Source organism: Phascolarctos cinereus, unplaced genomic scaffold (genome assembly GCF_003287225.1).
Source record: "Phascolarctos cinereus isolate Bilbo 61053 unplaced genomic scaffold, phaCin_HiC Scaffold_726;HRSCAF=1367, whole genome shotgun sequence".
NCBI classification, from domain to species: domain Eukaryota; kingdom Metazoa; phylum Chordata; class Mammalia; order Diprotodontia; family Phascolarctidae; genus Phascolarctos; species Phascolarctos cinereus.
The window spans coordinates 425,127,323-425,148,718 of NW_027556098.1; the positions used below are offsets into that span (position 1 = coordinate 425,127,323).

The following is a 21,396-nucleotide window of genomic DNA, read 5'->3' on the forward strand; positions in this document are numbered from 1 at the left end:
GACCTCTCCCTCACCCATACCTCTCTCTACTTTGTGTTGTTTTTACACATAGATGATGATGGTTTGTTATTAGAGGCATTCTCACACGTGATCTTCATAATGATCCTGACAGGTAGTGTAAGAATGACTAACCCAGGTAGTTGGAGGGGGAAACCAAAACACACAGTGAAAGGACTTTCCTAAGGCCTCATGGAAGTCAAGCCAGACAGTGAAGGGTCCTGTGGAGCCCTGTTCAATTGCACTACCTCTAATCCAGCCAGAAAGTTTCTCCTCAACACAGACTAAGACAGTAAATCCCAATGACTTGTTTCTCCCATATGTCTATTTCCCATGTGATTCTTCCAGGTTTTTGTTTTCTGCTCTAGAGGATTTCTCACACTCACTATACTGACCAATCTTCCCCATTGAATGAACTAACCCTCAACAAGGGATATGTTACAGTTGAAAGCTTTCCAACATTAGTAAACTGATATTTGCTTTTGACGTGACATGACATGACATGACATGACAAATCTTCCCCAGGAAGCTTCCCCTCATCCTACAAAAGGTATGAAGTAGATTCTCTTTAAAAAGTTAAGCGATAGTGGTTAATGGGCAGATTTTGACTCCTATAATGTCATTTTCTGGTGGGTTTTATATTGGCCAATAATTAGCAGAAGGAAGGATGTCATTTAATGTCAACAGCCGCAACCAACATAGTCTCTTTAGCTCTTTTGTTCCCTTTAGTGCTGGTTATGAATGCTGCTTGAAGTATTAATTCATGGAATTATATAGAATCATTTATTATTTATACATTTGTTATTATTTATATGTGGAATTTATGGAATTATTAATCTGTATGGAATTATGTATGAATTTACCGTGACCCAAATAAGGGGAATATCCTCTTGATAAAGGGACCTGAGGTTCATCTGCCACCCTTGCTCATTCACTGTGCCATACTTGTTCATGGTAAGGGCAGCTATATGCGGGGGACACTCCAGTCCTGGCACTTCCAGTTTATAGCTAAAGGAAAGAGGAGCCACAGTGGAGGCATCTGGGGTTCAAAGGTGGCAGGCACGGTCTTTGGATACCCACTGGAAAAGATCATGATAGCAGCAAGTGGGAATAATGCTTCAATCACACTTTAATAAGGCACAGAGGCAGACGGCTTGGGAATATGGGACGGCGTGATTAAGGGAGGTAGATGTGGGCAAGACAATGGGGAGGTGCGCGGGCACTGATCACTTATGTAATTGAGGACTGGAGTTGCAAACACTCTACAGCATAGACCAGCAGCAAATGGAGGAGTGCTGGTATGGGGGGTGGGGGAGCAGAAGTGTGGGAGATCTCATTTTTGTGGGATTTCAGTGATGGGGGTGGGGGGAGGCCTAACTCTTACACATGCCACCTTTCTCTTGGTTCATTAGCGTAGCCACACCACCTCAAAGTTATCTGCAACACTTTATGGTTAGTTCATTAATTTAACATTTGCTGGGGTTCTGCTGGTCTTAAGGGTGGGAGCCTGGAGCTTATCTGAGGCTTCTAGACCATAGGCAGTCAGCAGGATGCAGGGACCCTTACAGTAAGGCCTAGCTGGCTCCCCGAATTGAGCACATTGTCTTAGGATGTGGTCTCAGTTAATTTATGAGGCAGTTGGCAATGGCTCTTGTTCTCCACTAATTCATGAGACAGTTTGCAAGTAATTGCTATGATCCTCAATTCATGGAACAGTCTGCAAGTGACTTCTAGGTTCTTCTTTTAAATCTTCCTTCCTATTACTGTTACCTTATACTAGTTACCTGGTGGGTGTGTGTGTGTGTGTGTGTGTGTGTGTGTGTGTATGAGAGACAGAGAGAAAGACAGAGAGAGAGAGAGAGAGAGAGAGAGAAGAGAGAGAGAGAGAGAGAGAGAGAGAGAGAGAGAGAGAGAGAGAGAGAGAGAGAGAGAGAGAGAGAGAGAGAGAGAGAGAGAGAGAGAGAGAGAGAGAAGGGTCAAAGGAACAAGAATAAATTACAATTTCAACACACTGTTATGGTCAAATATATTATACTTTTTGACCTGCTGTCTGCATCATACTAAACAACTCTGCCTGTGTTTCCTTATACTTCCAGGGTTTCTGTCCAATGAGAATTTTGATGCTGAACGAGATATGAATTCCTATTAAATGACTTCCCACATTCCTTACATTTAAAAGGTCTCTCTCCAGTATGAACTCTATGGTGTTCAAAAAGGGATGAGCTCCTACTGAAGGCCTTCCCACATTCTTTACATTCATAAGGTTTCTCTCCAGTGTGCATTCTCTGGTGTATAATAAGTGATGAACTTTGGCTAAAGGCCTTCCCACATTCCTTACATTCATACGGTTTCTCTCCAGTATGAATTCTCTGGTGTTGAATGAGGTGTGAATTCAAGTGAAAAGCCTTCCCACATTCCTTACATTGATAAGGTTTCTCTCCAGTATGAATATTCTTATGTACAATAAGAGCTGAGTTTTGGCTGAAGGCCTTTCCACATTCACCACATTTATAAGGCTTTTCTCCAGTGTGAATTCTCTGGTGTTGAATGAGAGGTGTCTTCCAGTTGAAGGCCTTCCCACATTCCTTACATTGATATGGTTTTTCTCCACTATGAATTCTCTGATGTTGGTTGAGGCCTGACTTCCATTTGAAGGCCTTCCCACATTCCTTACATTGATAGGGCTTCTCTTCAGTGTGAACTCTCTGGTGTGCAATAAGGGCTGAGCTATGGCTAAAGGCTTTTCCACATCCCTTACATTCATAAGGTTTCTCTCCAGTGTGAATTCTCTGGTGTCCAATGAGGTATGACTTCCAGTTGAAAGCCTTTCCACATTCCTTACATTCATAAAGTCTTTCTCCATTATGCGTCCTTTCATGATTGATGAGGTATGAATACTGGGTAAAAAACTTTCCACAGTCCTTACATGTATAAGGTTTCTCTCCAGTGTGAATTCTCTGGTCTTCCGTAAGATGGGAGATTTCCTGGAAGTTCTTCCACATTCCTTGGACTCCTCAGTTTTCTCTCCAGTGTGAATTCTCTGATGTTGGATCATCCCTGCATTCTGGCTGTAAGTCTTTTCAAACTCCTCACAATCCCAGGATTTCTCTATCCTACACAGACTTGAAGGTGGAATCAAAGCTGGGAGACCCTCACCTTCATTCTCACTGCATGACCTCTTGGGCCTGCAGGTACTCCTGTGGATTTTTTTGCGAATGTCAACACATTCATGGCCTCTGTGCCCAATAGGAGTTTTCCAGTCCAGAATCAATGGCCTCAAATCACTTTGCTGGGAAATGATTTGCTTTGGAATCTCCCCTGCCAGGTTTTGAATTTGCTTCCATACCCTGATCTCTTGGATTGGACCAGCCACAAAGGTTTTGTTCCTGAGAACATCCCCAGGGAGTCTTTCCACTAATGTCTCTTCTGATCCTAAATCTTGCTTTTCAGTTGACTCCTGGTTCTTGAGTTTAGTATCCCAAGCTGAGAAAAAAAAAAAAAGGAAACAGAAGTTGAATGCAGAGGGCTAGAAAGCTCATCCTAGAGAATGTATAAAGTCCTGTGAAAAGCTTATTATTAGTCAAACTTGTATCAGAATCATGAATCTTTCCATCTCATTCCTCTCCAGGCTGCACTTGGGACCCTCCTCTTCAACTCTAGATTTTACACTTTAAAAAATGTAATCCCAGAGAGGGAAGGACATTATTCAACTTCAAAACCTGCATCAGTGCAGAGATGGGACAGCAATCACTGAATGCCAGAGCTGGAAAGCACCAGGCAGTCACATCCTTCTCATGGGACAAATGGAGACAGTGGGGCTCAGAGAACTTGAACTTGCTGAAGTGCGCATGTGCATTCAGGTGTTCCCTCTCCAGAGGGACCATCCTGCCCTATATGAAGAACACACTCTTAAGGACTCCCACAACTTCAGAGTCCAGGATAAAGAGCTGGGGAAATCCCCACTGGGTGTGTGTGAACTCATCAGGCAGGCCTACTCCATCCTGGGCCTCATATCTTGTTGTCCATCTAGAAGCTTGGCATTAGTGCGAAGGGCTCTGGGTAGCATTGGCATGAGGGATCTGGTAAAAGCCCTCCCACTCTGCAGAATTATGGATCAGTGAGGCAAGGGGACTGTGCTAAATGCTTGGTATACAAACACAAGCCAGCAGAGCTGTATGTGTCCTCAGGAAGCTGATGTAAGAGGTGATTTCAGCACATACAGGGGAACATGTCAGAAGGAATGGTAATGGAATCACAGGGCCTTAATTAACATGGTCTGTCTAGTGATGGTAGTGGTGCCTGAATCACTCCTGACAGAAGGCCTGGGCTACCTGCTGGGATAGTTTTTTGATAATTACTGGTTTGTCTTTTACTTTTCTTCTGAACAGAGCAGAGGGTTCTTAACCCAGGATCGGTGAACTTTCTAAAAGTAAAGTGGCCTTCTATATGATTGATTTCCTTTGTAATCCCCTATGTATTTACTTTACGTATTCAAGATTATTCCAAGAAGGGGTCCACAAGTCAACAACACTTGGGCTTAAACCCGCCTCAGACAATTACTAACTGTGTGTCTGAGCAAATTGCTTAATTTGTTTGTGGTAAACTCAAGAAACTTTTCTAGCTCCAAATAAATTAAATTTTTTTTAATTTCTAATTTTAAATTTATTTATTTATTTATTTTTAGTTTTCAACATTCACTTCCACAAGATTCTGAGTTCCAAATTTTCTCCCCATCCATCCCCTCTCTCCACCCCACGATGGCCTGAATTCTGATTCTGCCTTCTTCTGATCTGTTCTCCCTTCTTTTCCCCAACCCCCTCATCCCCTTCTTAGGGTAAGATAGTTTTCTATACCCCTTTGCCTGTGTATCTGATTTCCCAGTTGCATGCAGAAACAATTTCTAACATTTGTTTCTAAAACTTTGAGTTCCAAATTCTCTCCCCTCCTCCCTCCCCCCCTCCCCCTCACTGAGAAGGCAAGCAATTCGACATAGGCTATATACATGTGCAGGGATGCAAAACACTTCCATAACAGTCATGTTGTGAAAGACTACCTATATTTTCCTTCATCCTATCCCATACCCCATGTATTCTATTCTCTCCTTTGACTTGTCCCTCCTCAAAAGTGCTGCTTCTGATTACTGCCTCCCCGTCTCCCTCCTATCACCCCTCCCTCTCTCATTCCCTTCCCCCCTACTTTCCTGTAGTGTGAGATAGATTTCCATACCCAATTGGGTGTGTATGTTATTCCCTCCTTAAGCCAAATCCAATGAGAGTAAAGTTCATTCACTCCTTCTCACCTCCCCCCACCTTCTCCTCCACTGTAAAAGCTTTTTCTTGCATCTTTGTGTGAGATAATTTACCCCATTCTACCTCTCCCTTTCTCTTTCTTCCAGTACATTCCTCTCTCAACCTCTTGATTTTATTTTTTTTATCATCCCTCCATATTCAACTTACCCTGTGCCCTCTGTCTATATATATTCCCTCCAACTACCCTAATACTGACAAAGGTCTCATGAGTTGCAAGTATCATCTTTCCACATAGGAATGTGAACAGTTCCATTTTAATAAGTCCCTTATGATTTCTCTTTCCTGTTTACCTTTTCATGCTTCTCTTGAGAGCCAATTTTTCAATTTAGCTCTGGCTTCTCAAGAATGCATTAAATTCCTCTTCGTCATTGAATGTCAATTAAAAATATTTTTTTTTAAAAAGGAAAGACAAGAAAGGGTCCACAGGATTTGTCAGGCTGCCCAGTGGGTCCGTGAAACAAAAGAGGTGAAGAACCCCTGGTCTGGAGGCTTTCCCAAGGCAGAGCAGGCCTTAGCAGGTTACCCTGGAAAGCATCCCTCTATTGAAGGATTAGTTCTAGTGTTTCATTAACTCTGTCCTCCCAGAGTTGAACCCTGCCCTTTCTATCCCTTGATTCTGAGTCCCAAGACTGGGGAAGAAAGGACTGCTTTGCTGAACTGTGGGGAGACAGGTTCCTGCTTTCCAGTCTTTGGGAGTGAGTCTCCCCTACTTGGCCATGTGACCACTGCTGGTCATCTCCACACACCTACCTGCACCCTCCAGCGCTTCAAAGATGGCCACACAGAAGAGCCCAGCTGGGCTGCTGCACCCACTGGCTCCTAGCTGACTCCTGGGATTTTCTGCTTTAGACAAAGACGTGCTTCTGGCAGCATGTACCAGTGAATCCCATGGATGTGGCTCTTCCTCTCCCTCCAACCAGGAGATGAGGCCTGGCTTGGGACCAGGAAGCCCTGCTCATGGGGGAGAAAATGAGATAGCTCTGCATGTGCTGAAGGTGGAAAAAGGTCAGGAAGGAGAGAGGCAAGCTGTGGTGGGAGTAGTGACTGAGATGAGGTCCAGGGGGCTGTGATTCTGTGATCTCGAGAGAGTCACAAAACCAGGTCATCTCCCAGCTCTCCTCAGAAGCACAGAACCCCTCTGGAAATGCCCACAGAAGGGCTCACCAAGCCATCACTTCTCTGGGTCTTAGTTGGCACAAATACAACATGACCTTGGCAGACCCTGAGGAACCTTGGACCCAGGAGACCCAGAAGGCTCCTGCAGATCATCATGCAAACCCACTCACTCCACCTCCCCCCATTCCTCATTCCCATCCCCCCCACCCTCCCACCCCAAAGCTTCCTCTTAACTCCACCTACCCCATCCAGTGCACCCTCTGCAATACCTGCTCCATAAACAACACAGTTCCTTTCATCTTCAATCTAGTCTTTCCCTACTCTTTCCATCTACTAGCTCTTACTGAAATCAGGCTCCTCACAAGGAACCAGCCCCCTGGCCACCCTCCCCAGTCTTGGCTGCCCCTTCTCTCATTCTCATTGGCTCATTGGTAATGGGGGAAGAGTTGGAATCCTCTTTACTCCCCATTGGCACTTCCAGGTTCTCCCCCTTCCTCATTCACTTATTAACTCTCTTCCTTTGAGGTTCAGATGATTAATCTCTATCACCCAAAAAAAACCTTGGTAGCTCATGTCTACAGACCCCCCAGATCACTCCCCTTCCTTCCTAAATGAGTCTGATACCTGGCTTACAATTTTTCTTTCCTTCCCAACTCAGGCCCTCAAAGTAGGTGATTCCAAATAAATAATGCCTCTCTTTCAAACTAACCATTCATCCTCCACCTCCACCCTATCCCAGCCACACACAAAGATGGTCATACCCTTAATCTTGCCATCACCAACCAGTGTGCTACTTCTATGGTCCAGAATTCTGAAATCCCCTTATCTTACCATTATTTATGGGTTTTTCACCTCTCCCTCATTCTCCCTTTACACAGCCCTATTCTTCATCCACACCGAAATCTCAGAACCCTTGACCCTTCAACTCTCCCCCAGGCTATCTCCCTCTCCTCTTCTCCACACCCTGACCCCTCGGTGAACCAGTACAACACTACACTGCACTCTTCTCTTGAACCCCAGCGCCTTTATGACATCTCCAATTACACCCAGCAGAGCCTCAGCCTTAGATCATTTCAACCATTTGTCACTTTTGCTCCTACAACACTTGCTGCTAAATAAAGATAGGGAAAATTATGCAATCATTCTGACTGGGTCTTCTACAAATTTATGTTACACAGCCTCATCTGGGCCCTCACTGCTGTGAGGCAATCCTACTCTACCTCCCTTATCAACCCCCTGTCCCCGTCTGCATAACAGCTCTTCGAAACCTTTTCACCTCTCCTCCAATCTCCCATGGCTCCCCTTCCTCCTACTCTCCATTGAGACCATGCCTCCCATTTTACAGAAAAAAACAGGCCATTTACCTTGAGATCCTTCTCCGCACCTTCCATCACTCAGGGCCTTCTGCCTCTCCCGTCCTTCCCCCGTTTCACATGATGAGGTGGCCTGATTCCAGACCAAGGCTGACCTCTCAAAAACTCCTCTTTTGATTACTCCATCCCCAGTAATTATGGTCCTATAGCTCTTTTGCCCTTGACAGTGAAACTCCTCAAAAAGGCTTCAAAGGATACCAAATGTGCCTCCACTTTCTCTCCTCCTACTTTTTTTAACCCCTTATAATCTGGCTTCTGACCTCATCATTCCACTGAAAGTGCGCTCTCCAAAGTGACTAATGATATCTTAGTGGCCAAAGCCAATGGCCTTTCCCTAGTCCTCATCCTTCCTGACCTCTCTGTAGCTTCCAGCACCACTGGTTACCCCCCTTTATAGATGTTCTCTTCTCTCCAGGTTTTCTGGACACTGCTCTTTCCTGGTTCTCCTCCTCCTAAGTACATGACCCTGCCTTCTCTGATTCCTTTGCCTTGCTCATGCCCTCTAACCTTGGGTGTCCCTCAGGGCTCTGTCCTGGATCCTCTTTTCTTTTCCCTCCATACGTCTTCACTTGGGGGTTTCATCGGTTCACATGGATCTAATTATCATCTCTGCTGATGGTTCTCAAATAGACCTTTCCTGCCCCAGTCTCTCTGTTATTCTCCAACTCCCTTTCTGACATCCTGAACTAGATGTCCAGTTTTCTAGTTCAGTCATTTTTCAGGCATGTCCAACTCTTTATGACCCCATTTGGGGTTTTCTTTTCAAAGATACTGGAGTGGTTTGCCATTTTCTTCTCCAGATCATTTTACAGGATGGCCATGGTCATTTTAAATTCAAAATGTCCCAAACAGGTATCATCATCTTTCCATTTAAACTCTCCCTCCCACTATCCTTTCAATCCCCAGGCTCACAACCTAGGAGCCAGCCTGAATTCCTCAGTATCTCTCATGTCCCAAGGTCTGTTGACTTCATCTTTGTAATATCTCCCTAATATGCCTCCTTCTCTCCTCTGATATTGCCCCAACACTGGTGCAGGCCCTCCTCACCTTGGGCTACTGCAATGGCTGCTGGGGTCTACGTTCCTCAAGACCCACCTCTCTCCAATCCATCCCCCATATTCCTAAAGCATAGGTCTGATCACATCAACCCCCCCCCCAACCCCAGTCAATGACCTCCTTTGCCTCTAGGATCTGATACAAAATTCTCTTCTTGGCCTTCAAAGCCCTTCACGACCTTCCCCTCTTCTTACAACTCACTCCCCTATACCTATTCTTCAACCCAGTGAACATCACCTCCTGGTTAAACTACAAATAAGATCATCTCTCTCTTCCTGGCATTTTCTTTGGCTGTCCCCCAGGCCTGGAATGCTCTTCCTCCTCTCCTCAGACCACTGACCTCCCTGGCTTCCTTCAAGTCTCAACTAAAAACCCACCATGCACAGGAAGCCCATTCACACCTCTCTTAATTCTAGGGCTTTTCCTCTTTTAATGATTTCCTATTTGACCTACACAGAACTTGATTTGTATATGTTTATTTGCATGTTGGCTCCCCTGTTAGACTGTGAGCCCTTTGAGAGCAGAAACTGTCTTTTACCTCTTTCTGTACACCTGCTGCTTAGCACAGTTCCTGGTATACAGTAGGCACTTAACAAATGTATGTTTGCTTGATTGATTGCCAACAAAAATTATCCTGGGCTGGGACTACAAAGATCCCAGTTCAAGTCCCCAATCTAATGTTCCCTTGCAGGGTGACCTTGCATCTATCACTTCCCAACATTTGGGCCAGTTTCTTCCACTTACAATGAAAGGTTTGCAGCGGATGACCTCCAATGGTCCTTCCAGTACTAGAGAAGTAACTCCTACCTAGGGAACTCTCTACAGGAGCATCTTGGGGAGTCCCCCTGACCAAGAAGAGCCCAGGGAAGGTGAAGACAGGCCCTGTCTCTAGGCCTAAAAGAGAACAAGAACCCCTGATTTCAGAAGCCCCTCAGCTGAGCCAATGAAGCGATCCTACAGGTCTGTACTTCACATCCAAGAGACCTGATTCCCCAGGGGCAGACCCCAGTTCCCAAGCAGAAGCATCCTTACCCAGGGAGACCAGGTTCCTGTAGTTCTCCAGCATCACATTTCTGTAGAGCTCCCTCTGAGCAGCGCTCAAGCATCCCCACTCCTCCCAGGTGAAGTCCAAGGCCACATCCCTAAAGGTCACTGCTTCCTGAAACACCAAACACACTCATGCTGGCCCACATGCCATATTCTTATACAGCCCTGGTGGACAGAGAAGGAAATGTTGGCACTGGGGAAGGGCCTGTAATGGATACAGAATGGATGTAGATGACTTCTTGGTCACATGAGCACTAAAATGGTGGGCTAGATATCTTCCTCCAGCTCCTACAACCTCTCAAATGTTCCCAAAACAAATTATGCACCAAAAATAAAGCTACTTAAGCTGTTTCCATGGTCTAAGACAACAAGAATCTAAAACAAGGCAAAAAACAAAACCCCTCAAACCCAGACACTGACAATTAATGCCCCTAGGCTCATTCAGGACTCCTTTGCTACCTCCCACAATACTGGCAATGAAGCTGGACTAGCAGACCCAAGGACATGACAACTGGCTTACATCAAATCCTACCCCTGCATCCCTGTTCCCCCTCCCTTTTTCCAGTACTATGAAGACCTCAGCTGCAGGCTGTGTAGGTTATCTTGAGTCTCAACAGCCAGCTTAATCACAACCCTTCAGGAGCAAAAGCCTGCCAGGAGCTGCAACCAAGAAGCACCAGTGCTGCAAAGCTCTGAACTGTTCATGCAAGGAAAGCAGGCTCTGACCTTCCACTGCTAAGCTGGAGAGCTAAGGAACAGAGAATGGGAAAAGTCACCAGGATAGGAGACCATGAAAAAATAGGCCTGTGCATCACTCCACCAAGCCTAAAGGAAAGAGCCCAGCATCCAGCTGGGGCCAATTGTGACCATCCCAAAATCCATTTGGGCAGAGTGGAAGGAGGTTGAGATGCTTAGAGATCTAGCCCCCAAGGAAACCACAAGCAGAGCAGAGAGAGTCAGAAATGAAAAATAAAGAAATTAAGGAGGTGGGGGCAGGGGGAGAGAAGACAGAGAGTACCTAAGATTTCAGGAAGAAGAAATCTCAAAGACCCTGAACATAAACAGATAAGTCAATAGGAAAAACAGTAACAACAGAAGGAAATCTGGCCTCCATATCTGGTAAATGTGTTCGGGTATCATGAATAAATACTGCAGAATAAAGAGACAGTGGAATCTGTGGAATTTGAGGACATAGAGCCACAGCATTCTGATTCTGTGTGTTTAAAACAAAAAATAAGAACTATGAGGGCAGAATTTCTGGCCTGCACAGCAAAACTAGAAGGATAGAAAACCTTGAATCTGCCATGGCAAGCCTCTCCAAAGAAACTAAAGAGACAACAATAGATTAGGAATGCAAATGCACAGACATGAAAGACAATCTAGAAGTAGAGGAGAAAAAAATAAGAATACTGAAAGAAAAAATGCTCACTATGTAAGCAAAACATTAAGATAGGATGGATGAAGGCAAGCTAAAGATCTTAAGAAGCCTCCCAGAAGAACATGACAGGACAAAAAACTTAACACCATAATGAAATAAATAATAGAACAGAACCATCCAGAACTTCTAAACATAGAAAATGAAATTCCAATGGAAAGACTTCACATATTGCCTGCAGGAAAATAAAACAAACCCAACCAACCCAACCTGCAAACTCCAAGAGACACAGTGGTTACATTTAATAATCCAATTCAGAATCAACAAGTTCTGAAAGTCTTCAGGAGAAAGACCTTCAAATACAAAGCAAATTTGAATAACACAAGAATATTTCTCATCCATTAGAAAATGGAAAAGAGAAAGAAAGTATATGATCCAAAGAGCATTAAAGTTCAGGATGCAGCCCAGGATGACCTATCCTGCAAATGTGACCTTAACCATGAGACAAAAGAGGGATGTTAAATGAGAAAGAAAAGTTTGAAACATTCTTAGAAAGAAAACCTGGACTAAAGAGGTTATTAGCTTCTGAACACCCCAAACAACAGAAATGCAGGAAGAATGAATAAATGCATCAGGTAAGAAAAACAATAGCAACAGAGGATAAGAGAGAGACCAGGAAGAGACTTCTTTCTAAATGCACACAAGCAGATTGGGTGAAGGTAGAAGTCTGGGACAGGAATCAGTGAAGAGGTGGACAGAACCTGGCAATACACTCCAAAGGTGAACTGAGGCTTCTTTTGTGGGACTATTTTTACAACACGGGAGAGTACATGAAGGTGGGGAAAGGAACAGGGGAATAAAAAAGGAGGGAGTAATGAACTGGGGTCAAATCAAGTGCTAGCAAAGAGCAGAAGAGCCTGCAGGGGAGTGGATGAGGAGGAAAGGAATGATTGGAAAGGAAGCAAACAGAAGAAGGCCTTACATTGGAGGTGGAAGGGCATTTTCCTGATGAATTCTTTTTACTGGATGAGGCCTAGGGGATTTGGTGCCTGAAAAGTCCCCTTGCCCTGGTAAGGGAGGAGGTGGAACTCCTGGGGGCAAATGTCTCCTTGAGGAGAGGGAAGAGAATGCTCCACTTAGGGAGATCTCCAAGTAAACATAGGGGAAAAAAAAGATTAACAAGGAAGGGGACGGTAGATGAGGGCAAGGTTACCTGACTATGGGACAGTGTCCTCTTTGATGCCTGCAGTAAGTGACATTGTTCTGACAGTGAGGCACAGTAGAAAAGAGGATCCCTGGGGGAAGCTCTTCCAAGCAGTGGCAGAAAGTGCCCAGAAAGCATAGCCTAGAATGGACACCCTGGAAACTTTGATGAGATGACTACAGAGAAAAGAGAGAGACCAGAAGATTATAGGGGTCATGAATCTGAGAAGGGGTACCTGAGTAAACAGAAAGAGAAGATAGATAGTGAAGGGAATGAAAGAAATTCTTTTTTGAAAGGGGTGCAAAAGGTAAAATTAAAAGAACTAATGAACAAGACAAGTTGAAGGGGCAGGGAGGAAGGGGGAATCTGACAGAGAAAAAAGAGGGGGTAGAAATAGATAATCATATAAAAGTAGGATAGAGGAACTAAAAAAAAACCTAAAGGGAAAGGGGGAGCAATTAAGAAGGGGATCAGGGGTAAGGGGAAAAGAGCCAGGGAGCAGGGCCACCTTAAAAAAAAAAGACAAAAGTAAAGTAACTTAAGAAACAAAATATTTTATTTACAGCAGACTGGGGGGAAAATCAAAACTTAAAAAAAAACCCAGTCTTGGAGATAGAAGAAAATGGTAGGTTACCTAACTCTTAATTTTAAATGTAAATGAATCAAGTAATCCAATAAAACAAAAAAGAGTGATAGGTCAGATAAGAAAACAAAACCCACAATCTGTTGCTTAAAAGAAACACATTTAAAAAACAAAGACATACACAAAATAAAAGGAGATGGAAAAAAATTTTTACTATGAATCAGGTAAATCCAAAAAGACGAGAGATGCTATCATGCTAGCAGCCAAAGCAAAAACAAACATTCCAAAAATAAAAAGGGATAAACAAAAAAACTATGCCAGGCTAAAAGGAACCACAGACAATAAACCAATATCACTAACGATATGCTCCAAATGCCTTAGTATCCGAATTCATGAAAGAAACATTATCAGAGCTTCAATAAGACACAGACAGTAATGCAACAGTGACAGGAGACTTCAATATCCCTCTATCAGTCTGGGATAAGACTAATTGAAAAATAAACAAAAGGGAAAATATGGAAGTGAACAAAATTCTGGAGAAACTAGAATTAAAAGACTTTTGGTTTCTTCTAAATGGGACAGCAAGAGAAGGTACATATTTCTCTTAATCATATGGACCTTTTTACAAAATATGACCATGTACTAAAGCACAAAGATATTGCAAACACATGTAAAAAGGCAAAAATAGTCAATACATCCTTTAGACCATAATGTAATAAGAATATAAATTGGTTTAGCGATCATAAACAAAACACACAGACCCAAATGGAGAATTAACAATGAAATCTTAAATAATGAGCAGACTAAAGAACAAACTGTAGATTGTGATGGAACATTATTGTGCTATAAGAAATGATGAGCAGGTTTGTAGAAAAACCTGGCAAGACTTATATGAACTGATGCACAGAGAAGTGAATAGAACCAGGAGAACATTGTACACATTAACATCAACATTGTAATGATGATCAAATGTGAAAGACTTAGTTACTCTGATCAATACAATGATGCAATACAATTGCAAAAGACTCATAATGAAAAATGCTATCCTCCTCCAGAGAAATAACTGATGAACTCTGAGAGCAGATTGAAGGATATTGTTTTATATTTCTTGCCTTGAAAAAAAAATTTTTTTGGCAACATGGGTAAAAGAGAAATATGTTTTTCATAGCATCACTTGTATAACTGGTATCATATTGCCTGTCTTCTCATTGGGTATGGAGAGAAGAAGAGACTCTGGAACTGAAAAAATTTTTAAATGAATGTTCAAAATAAATAAATGAAAAAAAAATTTTAAAAGAGGAAACCACAGAAATAATGAATAACTATGTAAAAGAAAATGCTAAAGATGAAGCAGCACACCCAAGTTTCTAAAATGCAGCTAAAGTGGTCCTCAGGGGAAAAATCCTATCCTTACATTGATATGTTAACAAAAGAGAAAAAGAAATAAACTAATGAACTGAATGTGCACTTCAAAAAATTAGAGAATTAACAAATAAGCCTAAAATAAGCACAAAAGAAGATATTAAAAATTAGAGCAGATGCATTTGAAACAACCCCCTCCAGAAATGATCAAACTAAAACTAAAAGCTGGTTTCTTGAAAAGACTGATAATTGGTTTATAAACCCTTAGCTAATTTGATTAAAAAGAAGAGCGCAGAAAATAAAATCAATAAAATAGCAAATGAGCAAGGTGAAATCACAGGAAACAAAAGGAAATTTTTTAAAGCTGAACATATTATGCATAGTTATGCCAACAAAGGGCAACTAGGTGGTAGGGTGGGTAGAGGGCTGGGGCCTGGAGTCAGGAAGACTCATCTTCCTGAGTTCAAATCTGGCCTCAGACTCTTACTAGCTGTGTGACTCTGGGCAAGTCACTTAATTCTGTTTGCCTCCATTTCCTTATCTGCAAAGTGAGCTAGAGAAAGAAATGGCAAACACTCCAGTATCTTAGCCTAGAAAACCCCAAATGGGTTCACAAAAAGTCAGATACACCTGCAAACAACTAAACAATAATAAAGATGTTAACAAAACTGAAACCCGAAAGAAATATAGAAATACCTTCAAAAATACAAAATACCCACACTATCAGAAGATCAGCTAGAGATCTTAAATAACCCAATCTCAGAAAAGTTAACAGATCTAGCTGTAAAGGAACTACCAAAAAGCCCTGGACCTGATGGATTCCTGGAGAATTTTATCACACTTTTAAGGAATACTTAGTACCCATACTTTACAAAGTATTCTCAAAATCTGAGAAAGAAAGACTCTACCAGAATCCTTTTTTTTTTGAGATAAATATACCACTAATACTTGAACCAGGGAAAGATAAAAACAAGAAAAGAAAACCATAGGCCAATATATTTATGAATATTAACTCAAAAATTTTAAACAGAATCCTATCAAACAGATTACAGCAATTTATCCATGAAATCATTTGTTATACTCAACTTGAATTTATACCAGACATGCAATTTATATCAGGGATGTAAGGATAGTTCAACATGATGAAAACAATGAGCATAATTAACCATATTAAAACCCCAAATATGTGAAACCACATGATCATCCTGACAGATGCAAAAAAGTCCTTGATAAAGTACAACACTTTTAAAGCTAAACATCCAACAAAAAGCATAGGCCTAAAGGAATATTTAAAAAAAAAATCATAAAACTGAAATCAAGTACCGTGTGAAATGGGGATACATGAGAATTTTTTCTAATAAACATGAGAATGAAGCAAGTATGCCTACTCTGCCCCCTATTATTTGATATAGTGCTGGAAATGTGAGTGATAGCAAATAAGAGAAGAGAAAGAAATTAAAGGAATAAGGATAGGTAAAGAGGAGATAAAACAATCCCTGTCTGCTAATGATATGATGGTTTATTTGGAAAACCCTAGGGAATCAGCAAAGATACTAACCGAGACAATAACTTAAGCAAAGTGGCAGGTTAAAAAATAAATCCTCAAAAACTAATAGCATTTTAAGATAATAAGAACAAAACACAAGAAACACTAATAGAAAGGGAAACTCCATCCCAAACAATTACAGAATGCATACAATATTTGGGGAGCAACCCCAAAAAGCACACAAAAGACATGTAGATTTAATTACAAAGCACTTCTTAAAGAACTGAAGGACAGGGGCAGCTAGATGGTGCAGTGGATAGAGCACTGGCCCTGGAGTCAGGAGGACCTAAGTTCAAATCTGGCCTCAGACACATAGCACTCACTAGCTGTGTGACTCTGGGCAAGTCACTTAATCCCAATTGCCTCACCAAAAAAAAAAAATGAAAGAACTGAAGGACAACCTAAATTGCTGGAAGATTATTCAGGGCTCTCAGCTAGGCCATGCCAAAATAATAAAAAGGATAATACTACCACAATTAGTTTATACTTTTAATGCTATATTAATCAGTTACAAGAGGACACAGTATAGAGCTTGATAAAATAATAACAAAATTCACTCAGAAAACCAAATCTAGAATGTGAAGAGAAATGATGAAAGGAAGCAAGGACAGAGGGTGAACAGCACTTCCAGCCCTCCAACTATCTTACAATAAAGCAGCAGCAGCAGCACTCTCTGGTCCTAGATAAAAAGTAGACTTAGAGCAGTGGAACAGCCTAGAGAAGGGAGCTTCAGAAACAGTATCACTCTACAACCCAGTGTTGGATAAAATGGAAAATATAACTTATCTAGAAAAAGACTCCCTGTTTGATAGAAACTACTGAGAAAAAGCAGCCTGGCAGAAATGAGGCTTAGACAAGCACCACACACCACACTCCACAATACATTCTAAATGGTCATGGGACCTTAATATTAAAGATCATACTACAGAAAAGCATGGAAATATCCACATGTACTGACACAGAGAGGAGTCAGTGGAACCAAGAAGACAATCTACACAGGAACTACAGCAATGTAAATGGAAAGAACAATGACAGACAAAAAATCAAAAGTGAACACAAAATTTTAAAGATCAAGTGAGACTGGAATGAAGAGAGATGAGAAGACAGCCTCAAGTCACCATTTTATGGAGGGTGGGGGTCCACAGGGGTTACACAGAGCACATTTTTTCAAACTTTCTCAACTAATTGATCAACTGTATAGAATTTTTTTTCTCTCTAAAAACCTCTATTATTTGTCATATAGGATGGCTCTTGGGGAGGGAAATATATGATACTATAATGATGTATGGTACAGAAAATATCAGCAAAGAATTATTTTTAAAAGAAAAAGAAAAAAAATTGTATGTGAAAGTGTTCTGGAGACAGGGGAAAGAAATGGTGACCTGGCAAATGGAGAGGGGACTGCCCAGTACTCGGAGGACAGGAGAGCTGGGACCACAGGAATAGGCATTTATACTTAGAGGTCACCTAGTCCAATCCCCCTAGTGTGCAGATGAGAAAACTGCAGCCCCTGGACGGTATCTGGTTTGTCACAGGTCATGCAGCAAATAAACAGCAGAGCCAGGATTCTGACACAGCTCCTCAGAGCCCACATTCAGCCTGAGACAGCACAGCTACTGACCTCCTGGTGGACTCTGGGTAAATGACACTCCCTGCCTGGCTTCAGTTTCCAGACTAAGGAGAGAGAGTTGGACCTGATGACCTCCAGGTACCTTCCCTCACTGCCAGAGCCAGGAAGGGGCCTCAGAGGTACACTCACAGCCAGAGGTCAAGTCCAGCTACTCAGCAGCTAGTTCTCTTCACTGACAGCCACGTGCAAGAGCCTCAGGATGGCAGCCTGGCCATGGCAATGAGAGTGTCCTAGGGAGAGAGGAGACCCCAACTCACCTCTCCCAGGGCCAACAGACCCCTGGTGGATGCTCCATCTTCCTCTGAGCTCCCCACTTGGATACAATCAAGAGACATCAGGCCTGTGGGAAGAGAGAGTAAGGAAGTTGGGGGCTGACTTTTCAGTTTCTGAACCAATTAGGCAAGACACCACCTAACAGTAGCTAGAAGTACTCCATCACCCAGGAAGCAGGTACACATGTGCATGGGTATATACAAACTCTCTCTCTCTCTCTCTCTCTCTCTCTCTCTCTCTCTCTCTCTCTCTCCCTCTCTCTTAGAAGAGACAGCCCTAAGGTCAGAGAGCTCTGAAAAGAGGTTGGAGGTGAAGTTACAGACTGGGGAATCATCTGCAGAGAAGTGATAACTCAGACATGGAAAAGAGGGAGATCCCCACAAGGAAAAGTGCAGAGAAGGAATTCTTAGCATTTTTTTGTGTCTTAGGCCCCATGGGCAGTCAGTCTGGTGAAGCCTAGAAACAACCTTCTTAGAAGCACAGTTTTAAGGTTGGCAATAAAATACATAGAATTGTAAGGCAAACCAATTACAATGAAAGGCAGTTACCAAAATACCTAATTTTTAAAAGTCCATGGAATCCAGGCTTAGAACCCCTGGTATAGAGAGAAAGTCCCAGGCTGAGTCTTAGAGGCCTCCTCCTTTGAGGGCTGGGAGATAGAGAAGGCAATAAAGAAGCGGGAAAAAGAGGGAGCTGGTGATGGGAGAAGCAGAAACCTGAAAACCAGGGTGGTGCAATGAGGCCAAGAACTGAGCATGTCCCTGGGCCTCACTGATGAGAGTTGTCTTGACTTTATACACTCTTGTGAATTTTCTTTGATTTATTCCATTTTTTCAAAAGAGAAATAAGTTAAAAGTTATCCTCTAGCTGCTCTACTATATATGGTGAAGAGTGATTGCTGCTGGTGTTAGTGATATTCCATTAGCCCCATAGGCAAAAACGAGTGAAATTCTGAGGTTCACAGGGGAAAACCTGGCTGGGATGACTAGTGAACATTATGCTTCTTCTTTTTTTTTTTTTTAAGGCAACTGGGGTTAAGTGACTTGCCCAGGGTCACACAGCTAGTAAGTGTCAAGTGTGCGGTCTGAGGCCAGATTTGAACTCAGGTAGTCCTGACTTCAGGGCTGGTGCTCTATCCACTGCATCACCTAGATGCCCCAACATTATGCTTTTTTGAAGCTCTCTCCACCCCTCCCCACACACACAGACTCAGGAGATCTTCAGTCTTGTTTTATCCACTGGCTCCTTCCCTGTTGCTACAAACATGCCTCCATCTCCCTCATCCTTAGGCAATTACGAATTGTTCCTACCAACTTCTCATCAGATTGCCCTATATCTCTCTTCTTTTCTGCAGTTTAATTTCTAGAAGGGACAATCTGCCCTTCCTTGCTTGCATTTCCTCCCACTTCCTTTGAAATCCCGTTTGTGACCACAACACTCATCTCTATCTGAATTCAAGCTCTAAACAGACTACTAACTCTAGTGACCTCTTCTCACTTCTCTGGGGAGAAGGGGAAGGGAATAAGCATTGATTAAGCACCTATTATGTGTGAAGGACTGTGCCAGGTGCTCTATAAATATGATCTCATTTGCTCTTCACAACAACCCTGGGAGCAAGGTGTTTTCACCCCCACATTACAGTTGAGGAAACCAAGGCAAACTCAGGTGAAGTGACTTGCCCAGAGTCACACAGCTAAGTATCTGAGTCCAGATTTGAACTTAGGTCTTCCTGACTCCAGTTCCAAGGCTCCATTCACTGCACCACCCTGCTGCTTCTCCACAGGTTCTAGCAATGATAAACCCTCCCTCCTCTGAGATACTGGGTCATCCTTTGGTTTCAGAGATGACACTCTGGCTTTCCTGGTACTAAGAAGATTGCTCCTAATGGAGGAACCAATTCAAAAGCATCTATCAAGTACCCACTGTGTGAGGTTCGGGGCCAGAAAGACAAAAATGAGATCAGTCCCCGGTCCTCAAGGGTCTTCCATTCCACTGAGGGAAACAGGATACCCACTCACAAGTAGACAGAACACAGAAACAAAGAGAATGCCTAGTAAGGTGAGTAGGTGTGGGAAGGGCAGTCCAGAGTCTGCCAGGGAAATGCCAGCAGATGGCTTTCTTTGCATTTCTCCTGGATGCCATGAGGAAGCCTTGCAGGTCAAGTAGAGGTGTCCTGTCCTGCACAAGGTGGGTGTGAGATGCCAAGATTGGAGCCAAGAAGAGACAGGAGGGCTACAGCAGACATGGCGGAGCCCAGGGGAGCTGAGGAAATCATCCAAGCAGAAAGCGTGGCCTACTACCAACCCCAATGCTCTGGCCTGGGCTGGCTTCTCTCTGAACACTTACGGACTGCTTCCACCTTCATGGGCACAACAGTCATCTATCTACATCCAGCTTCTATCACCTCTATGCATTCAATGGAATACAGCACCTTTTGCCAAGAGGCTGGTCCAGGCGCTGTCCACGGTTCTGACAGCCCTCATCCAGCCTCAATTATCTCTATGCTTTCAATGGAACACAGCACCTTTAGGTAAGTGCCTGGGCCAGGCACTGTCCAGGGGTGCTGAAGCACTGCCTAAGCAGGACTGCTCCTGACCTCTCTGCCTCCATGGCCACCTGGGCCTCTCTTCCCAGATGGATTGTAAGTATCTCAAACAGAATTCTTTCCAATAAACAACTCGCTCCCCCCAAAGCTCGTGAGAGTATACCTGACCAGGGACAGAAGGAGGGTTTTTTGGCAGAGCATCTCACAAGTGAATCAAGAAGCTCTTTCAAAGTGAGAAGGAGGGAGGATGGCGAAAGCTGCTACTTCTTACTGGCCACCCTGGCCACAGCAGCTTCATCTGGACAGAGGGCGTGCAATATCGGTGTCCAGAAATTCAAGGAAGCCAGAAGCCAGAAAGGAACCAGAGAGGGAACTCTTGACGTCAGACATCCCTGAGTGTTTGCAAATGCAGAAAGGGCGTGAAAGAGGCCGATGCCGGGAGGCCAAGCTGGCTCTGAGGCGGAGGAGTCCAAAGAAGCCCTCCCTCCTCCCTCCTTTGAAGGAGCACAATGATGACCCGGGGACACTCGGGAAGGGCACGCCTCCCCCGACCCCCGCACCCACTTATTATGCACGCACACATGCTCATGCACGCGCACGCACACACGCATGCTCACTGACACACATGCATGCACACCCACGTACGGCCGCAGGGAAGGAGAAGGACGCACCTGGGCCGCCCCTACTTACCTCCGAAACCTGAAGTCCGCACGGCCCCCAAGGACGAAGGTCAGGCCAGGGGAGCTTCTGGGAAGCGGACGTATTCCGGAAGTCGGAAGTCCGGCTGAGAAGTTATTTCTCGCGCATGCGCCCAGGGCTGAGCGCTGAGCCCTTTGCTTCAGAGCCGAGGATGAGGTACGTCACTTCCGGCTCGAGGTTGGCGTTTGGGACGGCATGGAAAGCTTATGATTTTGCGCGTCCGCACTTCGAAAGCAAACTTCAGGGACCTCGGTCCCTTAAAGAGAATGCTCACCCTGCTG

General features: G+C 43.6%; 1 protein-coding gene across 1 annotated transcript; it reads right to left on the reverse strand.

Annotated features, from left to right (window-relative positions):
* Positions 1-2,006: 2,006 nt before the first annotated feature.
* On the reverse strand, positions 2,007-21,207 carry LOC144454437 (uncharacterized). The gene is given in 6 exon segments (XM_078146408.1): positions 2,007-2,995; positions 2,998-3,480; positions 6,057-6,257; positions 9,884-10,010; positions 17,856-17,938; positions 21,107-21,207. Coding segments are annotated over 5 exon segments (1,803 nt in total). The 5' UTR covers positions 17,934-17,938; positions 21,107-21,207; the 3' UTR covers positions 2,007-2,081.
* Positions 21,208-21,396: the final 189 nt, after the last annotated feature.